Here is a 16,779-nt window from a genome sequence, read left to right on the forward strand (position 1 = left end):
CTCTGGTCCTCCTCTGCCATCCTTTCCCAAGGCGGAGTGGGGTGGGATGCCTGAGAGGCCAAGGGGACATCGCCACCTGGAGCCCTGGGCCCTGCCACCTCTGCTCCCCTAGGCTGAGGTGCCTGGGACCCAGGACCTTCTACCCCGAAGGTCCCCAAATCTCTTCCAGAGCCTGCTGTGGCTTTCCCCCCAGTCAGTGGCGGTGCAGATGTCCTGAGGCTGGGCTGGTGGTCAGGCAGCAGCTACCGCAGGAGGGGCAGGGGAGGGGAGGGGCTGGCAGAGCTGTGGAAGCACATGTGGACCTGGGCCGGTCTGTCTGGGAATTCTCAGGCCCTCCCTGTGTAGGATAGAAACGGGGAGGAGGGGGCTTGCTGCCCGCTCTAGCCGATTTATTTGCATATGTAAGAGAGAAAAATGATCCCATCTTATACATGACTATACAGCAGGAAAGAGGATAATCAGGACTTACTGTTTGCAGCTGTTGAGGTTTAAATTGTGTGCCCCTAAGAGATGGGTGAAATCCCACCACCAGGTGCTTGTGAATGTGACATTTGGGAAGAGAGTCTTTGAAGGTGTAATTAAGATGAGCCTCTACTGGAGTAGGATGGGCACCAATGACTGGGGTACTCATGAGGAGAAAGATGTGAAGACACAGACACACAGAGAAAAAGGCCACGTGAAGACAGAAGCAGAGCCTGGAAAGCTTTCACAGCTAAGGAGCACCAAAATCACAGGCAACCATCCATAGGTAGGAGAGAGGCACGGAAGAATTTCTCAGATGCCCCGGGAGGAATGGATCTGCAGACACCTTGATTTCAGGTTTTGGGGCTCCAGAGCCGGGAGAGAGAAAATTTCTGTTGTTTTAAGCCATTCAGTTTATGGTGCTTCGGATGGTAGCCGTAGCAAACTAATACACAGTGGATAAATTATTTTGCAAAACGAGATGTTTGCCGAAGCCGTGTTATTGACACTGTAATGGAGATTACCTTGCTTCGATAATACAGCAAGCTCATTCCCTGAGGTTGGCCAAAGCTCTTATTAACCTTGGATAAAGAGTAGAAATAGAAGATTATTTTCTTTCTAAAAAAAAATTAGACATTTATCTCCAAATAAGGTTGTACAGGCTATTACTTGGTAATCTTGACAGTAAAAAAAAAAATCGATTCTCATTTACTTTCCTAAATGGAGGAAAGTGAATCAAGAAGGCCCTACTGGGCATGAAGATTAGAAAGAACATAAAGGTAGAGGACCCTGTCCTACATTGTCTGTCATCTTTGCCTCCAATCAGATGCTACAGGAAAAGCTGAAAACACATTACCTGACACAGTGTGTGCCCAAGATATTAGTATTAGTTGTAAGGAAAAAGGGCCCCCTAATCAAAAAAATTGTATATTCTACGTAAAGTTAAATAGCTTTTTCATGAAAGGACCTCTGATGGGCTTCAGTGTGCTGATATATATCATAGCACGCTAAGAGAAGAATATAGCATGTCTCTTTCCATGTTTATTTTATCATAGAACCTTTTATGGAAGAAGTTTCTGAAACTGGACCTCCATGGACTAACTTTGGGTTGTAAGCACCTAAAATATTGCTTCTACTGATGCTTCATTTGGTCAGTGTGGGATGAATGAGTCTTTTCCTATCATCTGTACATTTTCCTTATTTTTCCAAATCTCCCTCCCTTTCAAAAATCTGTAACCTTTGACCCACAAACCATTACCCACCTCTGTCATCTATACCTTAGTTTGGAATTTAAGATGTTCTATCCAATATAAAAGAAGCATTGAGTATTCTTTTATTCTAGATACTTCATTTTCTTCTAAAGCATTTTTATTTTCTTTGCAGTTGATATGGAGCTTTTTTATTGGGATGTACCATAACTGACATTTAGCTTATAAAAGTGGCTACTTCATGTGGTTTAACCTAATACACTAATATTATTAAAGAATCGTTACAGTTACCGAGATACTTAATTCACCAAAAGAGGCTCAGCCACTTCAAGAATTTGGCTTAATACTTTTATAAATAGACTGGAGGGTTGGCAGGAGAGATCACTTATGCTTGTAAATGATACCAAGTTGGCTGAGATTGACAATATCATGTAGGACCAGACAGGAATGCAAGATGATACAATCAATTTGACAGAATAATGTGCACTTGATAAAATGAATTGCAATTAAGGTGCAGGCAAGGTTTTGTTTGTAAAATAGAAAAATTAATTCGAAAAATGCAACAGGAATAGAAACACTTACCTGGACTGGGCCCAGGGGAGTTTTAAAGTCAGCCAATCACAGATCCAGGCTCTGCCAAGCATGCCCAAATGGCATGCCTCAGAGCCATTCATTCTGACCGACCATCTGGACTTCATCATGTGGATTTTGGCTGCCACCTCGAATGACTGTTGGCCCAAGATCAATGATTCCATTCCATTGTGGCTATGAATTTCAGGCATTAAGACATAGTACTGTTACCTTGAATAATACAAGAATATTCTCTCTGTAACCCATTCAAACTCTACTCACCTTCCAAGGCCCAGTTAAAAGTCAAGAAAGTCCAGAAAATCTTTCCCCTCTTATTTCTATAGGTTGTAGACTACATCCCTCAACTTAATATAAGGTCCAACAAACATTTCTGGCTGAAGATAACACAATTCTCTTTGCATATTAGCCTCAACTTTTCAGTTTTGTAAGTTCCTTAAGGGCAAAGACCAAGGCTTGTGTTTTGTACTTCTTTCTAATATGTAGTCAATAAAACATTAGCAGGATTCTTCAAGCAGGACTTAATAAAATTAATAACCACAACAATAAAAACAGCAAAATGTTGATTTGAGAGCATGGAAGGTTGAGAAATTTTTGTGGCAGTAGATGAATATGACTCTTATCCTTTTGACTCTTGAACCAGATTACCCCATCAAGAAACAAAATATATACTTATTTTTCATGTCAATCTTATCCCAAGGTGGTATTTAATGTATCTATACAATTTTATTACATATCAAATTCAAATAAATATAAGGCCAATGTTTAGTTTAGTGGAATTTCATGTGTTATAAAATGCAGTTAAATGGAAATTGTTCTTACGGGGCTTTTGTGTCTTAAATAGGTGCTAGGTGGACTCCTTTTAGTGCTAAATTTCTGATCATGTGGTTTTTCAGACCTCTGGTTTATTATTTATCCTCATGTCTCTATGAGTTAAGTGAATGTTTTTAGAATGATTTGTCGAAGTTGATTATGAAAATAAAATCCACATACTTCATTATATGGTATATAAATAGGATTACCCCTCAGTCACTGTCGTATACCTGTGTTTGAATTGATTATAGCTCGGTCCAGAACCAACATCACTGTTAAGATCCTTAGTTACAGTAATGGTTTCCTTTGGAAAAGAATTTGAGTCTAACGGAATGTTGTTAAATTCTCAGGCCACGGTGTGTGTGACTGTGGAAAGTGCAGATGTGATGGAGGATGGTCTGGGGACGCTTGCCAGTACCCAAAGACCTGTGACCTGACAAAGAAACAGAGCAACCAAATGTGCAAGAATTCTCAAGATATCATCTGCTCTAATGCAGGTAAGAATTCCATGCCCTGAGAATTGTTAAATGAAATAATCAAATGTGGGTTTTTAATGGAAATATGTAGGTGTTGAGAAATGTTGAACCTCCGAGTGAGACTGCTTTTGAGCATATTTTTTTGAAGTGAAATTCAGATAAATCAATTGGGAAAAATGTCCTCTTGCTGAGACTGGCAAGTCTGATGCTCTCCAGCTGTTCCAAATGCCTCCTTCAAGTAGGATAGTCACTGGAAACAACACCCTGACAACATTTTAGGTAAATTGTGAGCCGTGATTTTGAATGCTGGATTAATCCTTTTAAAAAGGATTTGTATAAACTTACTTAATTATCTTCTGTTACAGATCAAGGGTGCTTTGAATTTATACCTTGGCATCAAATAGAACCAAACTTTTCAAATCTAATGGGGGTTTCCGATGCCCTGGATGTGAAAACCATTGCAGAATATAGTGATAGCAAGAGTTTTGTTTGACTAAAATATTTTTATAGCTGATAGACGTCATTTAAAAATATTTCTTAGAAATTTACAGAGGAGCTGTTAAAGTTAATTACCAAAATCATATAAAACACAACAGCTGTGGTTTTGGATTCAATGGTATTCAGCCAGTGTTACTATAATTAAATACTCTTTTAACTGTTGGGCACGTAGAACCTCAAAGTCAGTTTTTTCTCAACCCTGGTTGAACTTGAGAATGCTCCTGTCCTACACTGGAGGCTCTGATTTAATTGCTTTGGGGTCTGATATGGACTATAGTGGGTTTTTTTTCAAAGTTCTCTGGGTAGTTCTTACGTAGATCCAGGGGTGTGAGCCTCTTGCTCTGCATGCTGAAGGCCAGGGTTTGACTACGTAAATGAGTATCTTCCCCTCTGGAGCTCACATTGTTGGTAGAGTCCTGCATTCAGAGCTGGTAGCTTTCCACAGGCTTTGATTGACAGGAATTGCTCTGTGTAGATTGAGTGCAGTAGGGTGTTTTGCTAATAGCAATCAGGTCTACTGCCAAGGCACGCTGTGAGTGGAGCAGCCGGGGACCGTGACGAAAGTGCTAACGGTCAGGTTACTCTCTGTGTTCACTGATACTCTCCTGGCTTCTCTCCAGCACTTCCTTTTTTCTTTTCCTCTCCGCAGAATCTCTCTACTTCCGGTTCATGACACTCACCCTCTAAACACACACACACACACACACACACACACACACACACACACACACACACTCACCGTATAGCCTCTTTTGTTTTGAAAACTTCATGCTTTCCAAACTTCTTTCAGTAATAAGACTTGAAATCAATTTCAGTTTTGTTTCTTTGTACTCTATTTTCAGATTGATGGATGGATTAATTGATTGATTGATTGATTGGTTTTCAAATCCAGGGTTTTTTTTCTTTTTAATAACACATTATAACCACATAGGGGTTAGTTTAGGAATCCAAAGATGTTTCAGTGTTAAGGAATCTAAATGCATGATTCACTACATCAACACATCTTAAAGGAGAAAATTTACAGAATTGTTTCAATAGATGATGAAACACGTTGGATAAGATATAAAATACGTTTCTAAGATATCTCTACCTCTATTTTTTTAACATGGATACAATACTTTTATGTAATCTTACTGTCCATATTCCAATTGTGTCAACTGACCCAACAATGCCTTTTACATAATTGTGCCCACCTCTGTATAGGATCCAGTCTAGGGGCAGTGTTACGTCTGGCTGTCGTATCTCTTCGACGTCCTTTAATGTGTCTTTAGACAACTTCCACAGGCAGCACAATCTTTTTTTCTCTCTCTTACTCTCCTCTCAGTTTCTAAGCCTTTCAAGTTTACTTTGGGGATCTTGCTGTCACATAGCTTTCTTTTAATGCCTACTTCTACCAGCCTAGTTCAGGACCACTGCCCCCAAACTGCATTAGTCTCTGAGTTCTCTATACTAATCTTTCCCCCTCATATCGCAGTGTGATTTGCAGGAAGCAGCTTGGAACAGAAGGGGAAGAGGAGGTATATGGAATGGGCAGAAGACTGAAGGGCAGGGGGAGATGGAGATGGAGCTGGGCACTAAAGGAGTTCCAGAAGTTGACTCCGTAGGGGCGCAGAATGGCAAGGCACAGTCTGCAGAGCAAAGCAAGGCTCCAGCACCATTGCCTCAGGAGACAGGCTGGTGTTCAAGACGGGGAGTCATCCTAGAAAGAGACAGCTATATTAGGCAGAGTGAAAAGTCAGAGCTAAAATAATCTAGCATAAAACAGAAGACCAATCCTAGAGACTGAGTTACCTGGCAACCAAGAGAGAGGTGCAGGATGACAGAGCACGAGCACGCGAGTCTGGCACTTTTGCCTGGGCTTCCATATGCCGTATCTTGGAGCCTCAGTTGTGAATTCTACTTGGTGAGTAAGACAGGAAGTCTCTGAACTGTTGTAAACTTCCTGCATCGCCCAGGAATGGTTCAGATGTGTGGACTGGAGTGAGCCAGCCCGTGGGGGACGTCAGTGAGAAGTTGTAGAATTCAGAGGCAGAGGCTGTTCCTTCCCATCTTTCCTGAAAACAGTGACTGCATACGTAGCCCTAACTATGTTACACCTCTCTCCCTACCCATGAAGGGCTCCTGGTATTCCAACAGATAAATTCTAAAATTCTTGACCAATATTCTGGATCCTACACTGTCTGCCTTTAGCCTACCCTTTTTTCCAAACTCAAGCCAGACTCTTCACTGTTAAATTCTCCATCCTTATTCCTTAGCCCAGGCTCTTTCTTCAACATCACAAGTTTTTTCTCCATCTCCACTTGTTGAAATTCTATCTATACATCAAGTGCCAACTCAAGAGCTTACTCCCCTACTGTGCCTTTCCTCCTTCACAGAGCCAGACTGAGGTTTATACTATCTTTATAGCATTTGTCACAAATCTGTTGCAAATGCCTTTGCGTCATCTGGTTTCATATAGATATATGTATATGTAAAAATTATCAATCACCTAGCTCTTTCTTCTTGGTCTATGATTTACTTAGTTTTAATTTTATCCATCTTATTATCTTCTATAGCACTTATGACTTCACCAATAATATAATAAGCAATGAGAAAATTTAATGAATGGATACGTGGATGGTTGAAAGACAGCATAAATAAATGTGAAAATGAAAAAGAAGGGTGATAATTAGAGAACAGAATGAGATGAGGCAATACCATGAATTGTAGCATTAGATTGGAAACGAACTTTTATAAATTAAAATAGTTTTCAGGGAAAAAAAGCAAGAAAACGAAGTTTAATAGAAGTAAAATTCACACAAGTATTCTCAAGGAAGAAAAATAACAAGCTCAAATTCTGCAGAATCACCATTTATATGTGACTGTGAGAGAAAGAACCCTTACAGAGAATAGCAGATCACAAGTGACCTGTGTAACAGAATCATGCAGAGAGTGTGAAACCAGGAAGTGGTGGGATCCATAAATATAAAATGTGTCTGGAGAAAATATTTGGGAAAATATATGGCTAATATACTCGATGTCTTAATGGGAGAAGACAAAGAACCTGACATTTTCTGAAAGTCTACAGTGTGCTAGACACAGTAGCATTTTTAGATAGATGACTGGGTGATATATTTATCACTTGATCCACACAGCAGCTCTATGAAGAAGACATTATTTGCAGATAAGGAATTTGAGAGTTAGAGATAAAAGTAATGACCTCAAAAATGTATAGCTAGTGGGGATTAAGACCTGGATATGGCTGCAAATCTACCTTAGTCCTAAATCTATGCTCTTTCTGGTACACCACATACAGACTTGCCAGTATCCAGTAGCTCAGTTCAAATATCCATAGTACCATCTTCGGTTCCTTCCCATCCTTTACCTCTCATACCCAGTCACCAAGTCATCTTTTCATTCTCCTGAAAATATCACCATGTGTATTTGCTTTTTTTCTAAACTCACAGCCATGACCTGGGTCAGCCTCTATCTTCTTTCCTGCAGACTAATGAACTAACATTCCCTCATGTCCACTTGGCCTCATTTCAGTTCATTCTCCGTATGACAACCAGAGTAACAGGGTGGGAATGAACACCTGATCTCATGACTCCCTTGTTGAAAATATTTCAATGGCTTCTCATTTTTCTTCTTGATTCAAGTTGGAAATCTTTAATGTGACCTCTTAGACTTCTGTAAACTGCGTCTTTAATTGCCTTTTTCCTTTCATGACATTTTCCACTTTATTTTCTGCTATACGCCAGCTGTCTTTTTCATTTTTCTCTTATCTCCTCTTTTACCTCAGAGCCTTTGCTGTTGTTTCTTGCTGGAAGTGGGCTTCTTCACCTTCTCAATTCTCTTAGCTATTATTTTTACTTGGCTTTCAGTTCTCAGTTTAAGAGCCATTCCCCAGGGACTCTATCTTTGACCACCGGGTCTCAGTTAAATCCCCTTACTATGTGTTTCTGCAACACTTTGCACTTCTCCCCTGATTTTATCACATTGTTTTTTACTCATATAAAACTTTAAGAGGAGGATTATGGCTGAATCAATCTCCTGTTGCATTTCCAGAGTCTAGGATGATACCGGTGAATGGCAAAGTCTCAGTTACTCTATGGTGACTGCTGTGATGATCGAGTAATGATTTTAAAATAAGCATTAAAAAGGAAGCTCCTCAAATGGACATTATACTTCTCAATATCCTTTGGATGCTGTTTTATTGTCAGTGAAATCACTCTTGGGGTTGTAGTCAAATCCTCAAACTTGGCTGGATATGTTGTGTGTGGTAGACTAGATGACTCCAGTGCCTCTGTGTCACCCTGAGCTGCCCTGAGGTTTTGGTGAGGTCCCAGGCACTCTATGCAGAAGAAACCCACTCTGCTCCCATATCCATAATGACATGGGTATCAGTTTAACACTGTGGGTATGAAATTATTAGGAACACCTAAGGTTTTCATTTATGCATTTGATAATGAATTCCACAAATATTCATTATATAAATAATATGTTCAAATATTGTGCAAAGCATTGAATAAATAACTGCTGAGGAAGATAAGCAAGGTTACTTCTCTCACAAAGCTTAGACTTTTCTGCTTTAATTCACTTCAGGCCCAGGTGTAATCAGAAGATATTCATTCACGCATTGATTGGATGGACATGTATAAAGTAGCTCTGCTCTTGGGGAGGTCACATTCATGAAACTGTTAGAGGTCAATCATAATAGCTGTGTGCTATAAAATATAACTCCTGGGCTACAATAATCTCAAGAAAGAATGTCATTATCTATCTCATCATACCCACAGTAAAACCTAATTGGAATGTTAAATTGATTTGAATTGTCTTTATCTATGAAAGAGATAGGTTAAAATTCATTAATTATAATTTATATGCATTTAACAAATAATTTTTGCTCTGTTTTAATGGTTTAGGTACCTGTCACTGTGGCAGGTGTAAGTGTGACAATTCAGATGGAAATGGACTCATTTATGGTAAATTTTGTGAGTGTGATGATAGAGAATGCATAGATGATGAAACAGAAGAAATATGTGGAGGTATGTATATTAACTTTGCAGAAATTAATAAAAGTACTTGACTTTTTCACCTATTTCATTGCACTTTTTTTTCTATGAATTTCTGTGCTAAGTTTACTCATTTAAGTTGAACCTATGTTTATTTGGAATATACTTCATATAGGGAAAGTTAGACTAAGGCATTCAGAGCAAACTAGTACATCTTAAAAAGTTTTTATAGATTTTATTCTTTAACTATTATTTATTGAAGTATAGTTAATTTACAATGTTGTGTTAGTTTCAGGTGTACAGCAAAGTGATTCAGATATATATATGTGTGTGTGTGTATATATACACATATATATATGTATATTCCTTTTCAGATTCTTTTCCATTATAGTTATTACAAGATATTAAATATAGTTCCCTGTGCTATACAGTAGGTCCTTGTTGTTTATCTATTTTATATACAGTGGTGTGTATCTGTTAATCCCTAACTCCTAATTTATCCCATCCCCTTTGGTAAAACATGTTTGTTTTCTATATCTGTGTGTCTATTTCTGTTTTGCAAATAAATTCATTTGTATAATTTTTTTAGATTCCACATATAAATGATATCATATGATATTTAGAGCAGACTAGTACTTTTTAAATGCAAAATCAGATTGTTCCTCAAGGAGAACCAGATCAATATGGCAACAGGCCAACTGCAGGGTTCTGTAGTGGTCCTAGCTGGACTCTATCTTCTCTGCTCACCTTAACTGCTTTTATTCTGCCTCTTTTATCCCAGTCTCTCCATTGCCTGTTTTAATTGCATTGTCTTTCCCGTTCTGAACCATAAAACTTTAAATAGTCTCATGTCCTATTGGGGACATTGAAGGCCAATAGGATTATTAGCCTAGAATCCCTCCCCGCCACACACTTAGATAACTTTTTTCATGATTGTTTCTACAGACCACCATTACCTCAGTCCATTTTTCTGTTGTACCAATTATTGCATGCTTGCTAATGTCAAGCACTGCAATAACTACTTCACATTCATTGGGTAACTTACCAGCATTTGGAATGACTTACCAGGGTTGAATGGGAATTTAGACTCCTGTCTGTCTGATGCCAAAGGCTGTGCTGTTCACCCCTCACCGTAGAGAACTGCCCTGGAGTTTGGAGCTCCGTGAGAAAAGCCTTTCTCACCACCCGCAGTGCCCTTCCCTTCTGCTTGCCTATCTGCAACCTTGTGCCCAGAGAGAGTTTCAGTCGTGCTGGCACAGGAGAGGAAAGTAAACAGCAGTGAGAATCCCTTCAGTTTAGGTAAATTCTTCTCTGCTGTTATTAAACATTTCAACCTGGTTACCTCTGGCCTCATCTCTCTATCCATCAGTAATTGCTTCTTTCATTGAAATCTGAAAAGACTCGGTGCATGGAATCCTATCCTGCATACCAGATGGGTGATCAGAGGAGTATTTTCCCTTGAAGGATCAGGAGCAAATGGGGCGAGGAGGAGCCAGAGGGCCATACAGTGTCACTAAGCTGTCCTTTTGTTTACAAAAACAAATTGTGGCTTCAATTCCTGGGGTCATCCAGATGCTCTTATTTTAGGTCAGCTTGGTTTTTTTCTCTCTGGTTTCCTTGCTGCACAACCAACCAAGATAAAACCAACAAACACGGACCTTCATTTTTCAAGCCAGTGACCTAAGCTGGGTGCTGCTCAGACAATTCTGCTAAAGGGCTCATTCCAAAATAATTAGAAAAATTAGATAAATCTACCCACAGATATTATGTATTTGTCCTGATATCTTATTTCCAATTATTACAGATGAAAAAAGAGGAAGGGAACATGTGTGGAGCCAGTGTTTTCTGATGCACACCACCAAAGCAAAGTCTATTTGCATGTGTAAATATAAACATTGAACTGGAAACAACAGGAAATGTTTAACTCTCAAGCTTTCCACTCATTATTTCCGTTGGTTTGAGGCTAAAGCAATTTCATGGTGCAAAGTCTCTGACCACAGATACTAGCACTCCAGTAAACAGCCTCTGGGGATGACCTTGACTGGGATTCTAGATTTTTCCATGTGTCATTCACATAAAACCAGTCTGTTGAGAGGTGATCCTACAGCCCAATAATGGAGCAATTCAAAAGCAGATTTTCTTACACCATTAGTTTGCACAAAGCAGAGAATGATGCTCATTGTCTGGAGTGTGTGTTGTCCTGAGGCTTATATTTTATCTCAATTATTCAGGTATGTCTTATTACAGTATTTTCATTTGAGCTATGAATATATCTGCTTAATTTTCCACCTATATCTGCATACAGTGTAGCCTTACATGATTTATCCTAGTAATCCTATTCACCTCTACCTCAATGATTTTTTAGTAAAACCCCAATTCAATGCTGAATTTTCTAAACATACCAAGAATTTGGGTTTGAAGAATGAAGATCTATGATCATTTGTTAATCTCATGGTAAGCCTTACATAGGTAGCATCTTAAATAGATTTCCTACAATGACAGAGGAATAAATTTCTGAAGATTTCTGAGATTATAGCAGAAATTCTACTTTTTGAAGTTTAAAAAAAAACCCTGACTCCTAGGAAAAGTTGTCTTGCTTTCTTCCAGTGTAATCCTCAAGTTCCTAAGGCTTGTGATGTAATACTGGAATGTGATTTTTTGTGTGTGTGTATACATGTAGAGATATCTTGAAGTTCATAAATAAAATGTATAGCTTTTATATTTTATTATTGATGAAATCATTTGATAGCCTTTATGTTTGCTTAAGTGAACAAATTAAAATTTGCTGTAGAAATGATCATTGTCTATTAGCTTAAAAAGAGGTTTTCTGTGGCTACCCCGATTACAGCTCATTTAGACAGAAAACATGGCATGGTATGCTTGGGTCCCTGTTTCTTTCTCTCTGTCTCGCTATAGCACTTTCTCTTCATCTCTTGCTCTTTCTGTCTCTCTCATGTATGCCTGCTGGCAGGAAGTTTCATCTGAGAGACAAGAATGTCATGAGAGCAGAATATTCTACTGTGTTTCTCCCTTCATATGTGAGTGTCTCAGGCCCTACTGACACTCTTGCCATTGGCCAGATATGCCATAGTGTTTAGAAAGAAAAATAGCCTCACAATTAGTTTCCCATGGCCCTCTGGGACGATGACTGTTGGAGAAGAGAGAGGCAGGAACAAAGACTTTAGCCATAGGCTCTGATAAAACATAAATTCCTATAAACCAGAAAGAATAGACTAAAACCCAAAATGGCCCTGGTTTTCATCAGATTTGCAAGAACAAGAACATACATTCATGGTTGGGTGGCATAACTACAAAAAGGGAGGATATAAAAAGTGATTTGGGATAAAAGGTATTGTCATCTTTTGGGAATTTGTAGGATTGCTGGACATGGGTGCAGGAAGCGATGATGTGACCATTCATTACAGATTGTTTGGACATAAGTACAAACAAGCAGAGTAACAGTTTACAGCATGGAGGGAGCTGAAATTGTGTGGAGGCATCTGGACACAAAATGACGGGCTGTCCTTACCTAGCATTTGTATCCTCTTGACAGATAGGAGAGGAATTTGATTGTAAGACCAAGGGTCCATGGTATTTTCTTTGTAATTAGTAGTTTAAATGACTACTAAACATTGATTTCGCTGAAAACCTCTTTTCCATGTGGTAAGACACAACAGCTTGCAGGACACAGTTTAATGAAACGATGAAATATTTTCTCTGGTTTAAGAAATGGTCATTAATGATGTGCATCCAAGGAAGTATGCACCATTGCTTTCTCAATGGTGGATTTCAAATATCAAGAAATGCTCTTAGAGTGAATGCTTACATACATTTGAGTTTGATGTACACATCTGAGATCAGAACATAATAGACTTGCACAGTCTTTCATGCCATTTCTTTAAACTTCTGTCATTTTAATCAGCCACCTGGCTAGGACAAGTTAGAGGACACCTTGACTTGCTTTATGTGTGTAATTATGTAGGTATAGGCACACCTATGATGTTTTGGGGGCAAACTATATAATTTGATTACTTTAAGCAAGGGCTGTGGAGCAGGTGAATTATTTCCAAAGGCAAAAATGATCACCAAGAGGTAGAAAGTTAATTCTGCTTTTAAAAGTTGCTTTTTTCCTCACCGTATAAAATTCATTTTGGGTAAAGGCCACGGAAAGTGTTACTGTGGAAACTGTTACTGCCAGGCTGGTTGGCATGGAGATAAATGCGAATTCCAGTGCGACATCACCCCCTGGGAGAGCAAGCAAAGATGCACATCTCCAGATGGCAGAGTCTGCAGTAACAGAGGTGTGTCTTTCATACTCGTTACTACGTAATTGTGAAAAAAACAAACCTCTTAATTATTAACCCAGCGTTTCTCTGTATTTCCTTCCATGTGGAAGTCATCTTTTATAGTGTTTGACTTTGATGTAAATCAACATTTCCTATATCAACAAGCTTCTCTTTCTTATTTTTTATTGGGCAGAAAGCAGAAAGATAAGAAAGTTGCTGTCATACTTTCAGCTTCACTGAACAGATAGTTAACACAGGGACTGTAATTTCTTTGGCAGCCATCCAGAAATGGCACAGTACAGGGAAAAGGCAATTCTTGTAGATACTTCTGTTGAATGTCTCTTGACTAACAGAACCATCTACAGCATGAGCATCTAATTATCCGGAGAGCATTCCAAAAAAAAAACTCTCGTCTTAATTATGAGTAAATTGAAGGCTTGTGTTGCAATACAGAATTGATATGGAGTCATTTAACTTTTATATGCAATAATAAAAATGTGATATTGAACAAAATATAGCCATGTGGAATTGAGAGTGACTTAAAGCAGGAATTTAAAAAATATATTAGTATTGCTAACATAATTTAAAGCGAGTTAACTAAGTGTTTGATATCAAATCAAATAGTTTTAAACACTTCTAGGAAAATCCTTGCAAATACTTGTTCTTTTTCCCTTTGTCAGCTGTACTGGTAGATAAAGAGCCATGTTGGACTCTTCTGACTACTTGAAGATATCAGTGAGTGGTCAATTTCCTTCTATACAGTAGTAAAAATCTAGAAAGCTGGAAACTTATTTTTTTTCATTTCTCTACATGAATGGTACACTTTAATAGGTAATGCTTACATGATATCCTGGGCACACAGCCAACTTTATCTTTTTACAGGCTGTCATAGAAGAGTGAAATGTACATAGAGGTTTCTGTACATAGAGAGAAAGGAAAGCAAAAGGCCTGACCTTGGACCAAAATTATAAAGAAAAGTCGTCTCTTTAATTTTTGCAGAGTAGATTTGATTCTATATCATACTAATTCACCTATATTTTCCTTTAATATATAAGCTCTGCATGGGCCATGACTGCATGAATTCCCCATTGATGAACATTTAGGTCACTAGTGGTTTTTCAATAACATGAATACCATCATATTTAATATCCCTGTACGTGTACTTTTGTGTACTTTTCCTTTCCTTTAGATATGTTAATTGAAGTGAGCTGTTATGTTATATGTAACACACATTTAAAAAGTATATGTTGTGAAATTGCCACCCAGAAAGTTGGACATTTTGTACTCCATACCCTCACCAACTCTTGATCCTAACAATCTTTTTTATTTCTGTCAACCGTATGTCTGAAATAATTTCTAACTCACTATTGTTTAAAAGTCCCTCACCCCTTCATCATGGTAGCTTGAGTGGTAAACATTTTTACGTTTATCTATCATCATAACTTCTCTCCACAGAATTTCCAATTGGTGTTCTTTGCCTTTGTCTATTTTGCTGTAGGCATATTTGTCTTTAGATATGAATTCATAAGAATTGTTTATATGTTTGTGAAAGTAGCTTTGTCTTTTACATACATATGACTACTTGTTTCAGCTCTTTTTATCTATTAGTTTGTTTCTGGTGTCTTGCCCCCAACCAAAATTTTAGATTTTTATGTCGTTAAAGCTTTTTCTTTTTTCCTTTAAATAATTTGCTTTGAGGCTTTTGAATAAAAATGAATTTATTTCATATTTTATGGTTTTATTTTATATCCTTAAATCTTTAATCTAGCTAGAATTTACTTTGATCTAAGAGGTAAGAAAGGGATTTAACCTTGTTTTGTTTTTTTTCACAGTGACTAACTGGTTACCCTAAAGATGATGATTAAAATTCACACAAAGTTAATATGATTTACAACTAAGCATTTCTCCTATGCAAATCTCCAAATGACCAAAGTTGTATCTCTCCACCTATACCAATGTCCTCTGTAACCTGAGCTCATCTGATCCAGCCAACCTTACTTCTTAGTCTTCCTGAATATGCACCTTCTGTTCCAATGAGTCAGGTCTACTTGGGATCCCCACGTCCATTCCCACCCTCCTTTGCTTATTCTTGCTTTCTTGACTTTCCTTGAGTTGTTCTACCTTCAGTCCTCCTAGAACATTTCCCGTTCTCTCTGCTATCCAAACCATCTACCTTAATTACTTCAGCCCACACTGATTTCCCCTTCCCCAAACTCTTACAGTATTTATGTCCTAGTTTACAAAACGTTAGTACTTTAGGTGCTTGTTTGTTTTTCATTAGCATTTTTTTGGTCAAATAAATTGTAAGCTTCTTGAGAGCAAGGATTACATCTTACGTTAATTGTGTTGGTATTATCTTTGAGTCAAACCAGCACAGTGCTCATTTCACATCCTGCGATCGCACATAAGTATAGACATAGATAGTAACTTTTGTTTATTAAAGAATCTCTACTGTCAACTTTAGATGGTGTTTTCCTCTATAGAATATTTTTCCTGAATACGTGTATTTTCCAAATATAAAGTAACAACAGAAAAAAAAGAGCAATGTGTAAGATGCTTTCTCTCATGATTTTTCTTCACTAGACCCATTTAAAATTATTTTTACCCTCTAGGGATTTGTGTGTGTGGTGAATGTTCTTGCCATGATGTTGACCCGACTGGAGACTGGGGGGATATTCATGGGGACACCTGTGAGTGTGATGAAAGGGACTGCAAGTCTGTCTATGACAGATATTCTGATGACTTCTGTTCTGGTAAGTGCTCGCCTAACTCCTGTTTTTAAATAAGAAAGTAGTCATTTCCCCATTTTCAAGATTTATTCAGCTTTTCACAGAAACAGTAAAAGAATGGAATGCGCCTTCTAAAGAATTCGGTATCCAAAGGACTCCTAATAGCAACGTGAAAAACTGTTAGAGGAATCACACATTGGGCAAAGATTTGAGATGAAAATGCACCCACTCTCTGAAAATTAGTCTAATTCCTCGCCAAGAAGAACTATTACCTCCAAGTATTGAATACTCAACCGTGAGAATACAAAGCTAGCAGACCTGACCGTGAACAGGAGAGGTACCATTATGGCAGCCATAAGTACAAGACTTAGGACAATATAGTTCTCATGGATAGTTTAATGCATTGCTTCTTTGGTATGATTTATATACTAAAATTGTTCTGCAGTGCAGCCTACAATTGAAGATCAATTAGTGGTTTCAAAAATTCTATTCCATGAATTTTTATGGAACAGATACTATTTTCCAGGCTCTCGATACTATTTGCCAGTGGCCTCTGGGCCACTGGTACCAGCAGTGAAGGAGACAAACATGATCCTTGACATTATGGAGCTTGTAATCTAAATGCAAAGGAAAAAAAAAATACATCCTGCCAGAATTTCTAATAGTGCAAAGGAGGAAAAAAAAAAAACAGGCAGTCAGATTTATCTGAAAAAGTGTCATTTAGC

The 16,779-nt window shown here is 38.2% G+C and overlaps 1 protein-coding gene across 1 annotated transcript in view; it reads left to right on the forward strand.

Annotated features, from left to right (window-relative positions):
* Window positions 1-16,779, forward strand: part of ITGBL1 (integrin subunit beta like 1) — a 207,251-nt gene that overhangs the window by 90,740 nt on the left and 99,732 nt on the right. The window contains exons 3-6 of the mRNA XM_082366137.1: window positions 3,422-3,568; window positions 8,950-9,072; window positions 13,200-13,340; window positions 15,938-16,078. Coding sequence (XP_082222263.1) covers window positions 3,422-3,568; window positions 8,950-9,072; window positions 13,200-13,340; window positions 15,938-16,078 — 552 coding nt within the window. The remainder of the gene's footprint in view (window positions 1-3,421; window positions 3,569-8,949; window positions 9,073-13,199; window positions 13,341-15,937; window positions 16,079-16,779) is intronic.

The sequence above is a fragment of the Balaenoptera borealis genome (genome assembly GCF_965194805.1).
Source record: "Balaenoptera borealis genome assembly, chromosome: 18".
NCBI lineage: Eukaryota > Metazoa > Chordata > Mammalia > Artiodactyla > Balaenopteridae > Balaenoptera > Balaenoptera borealis.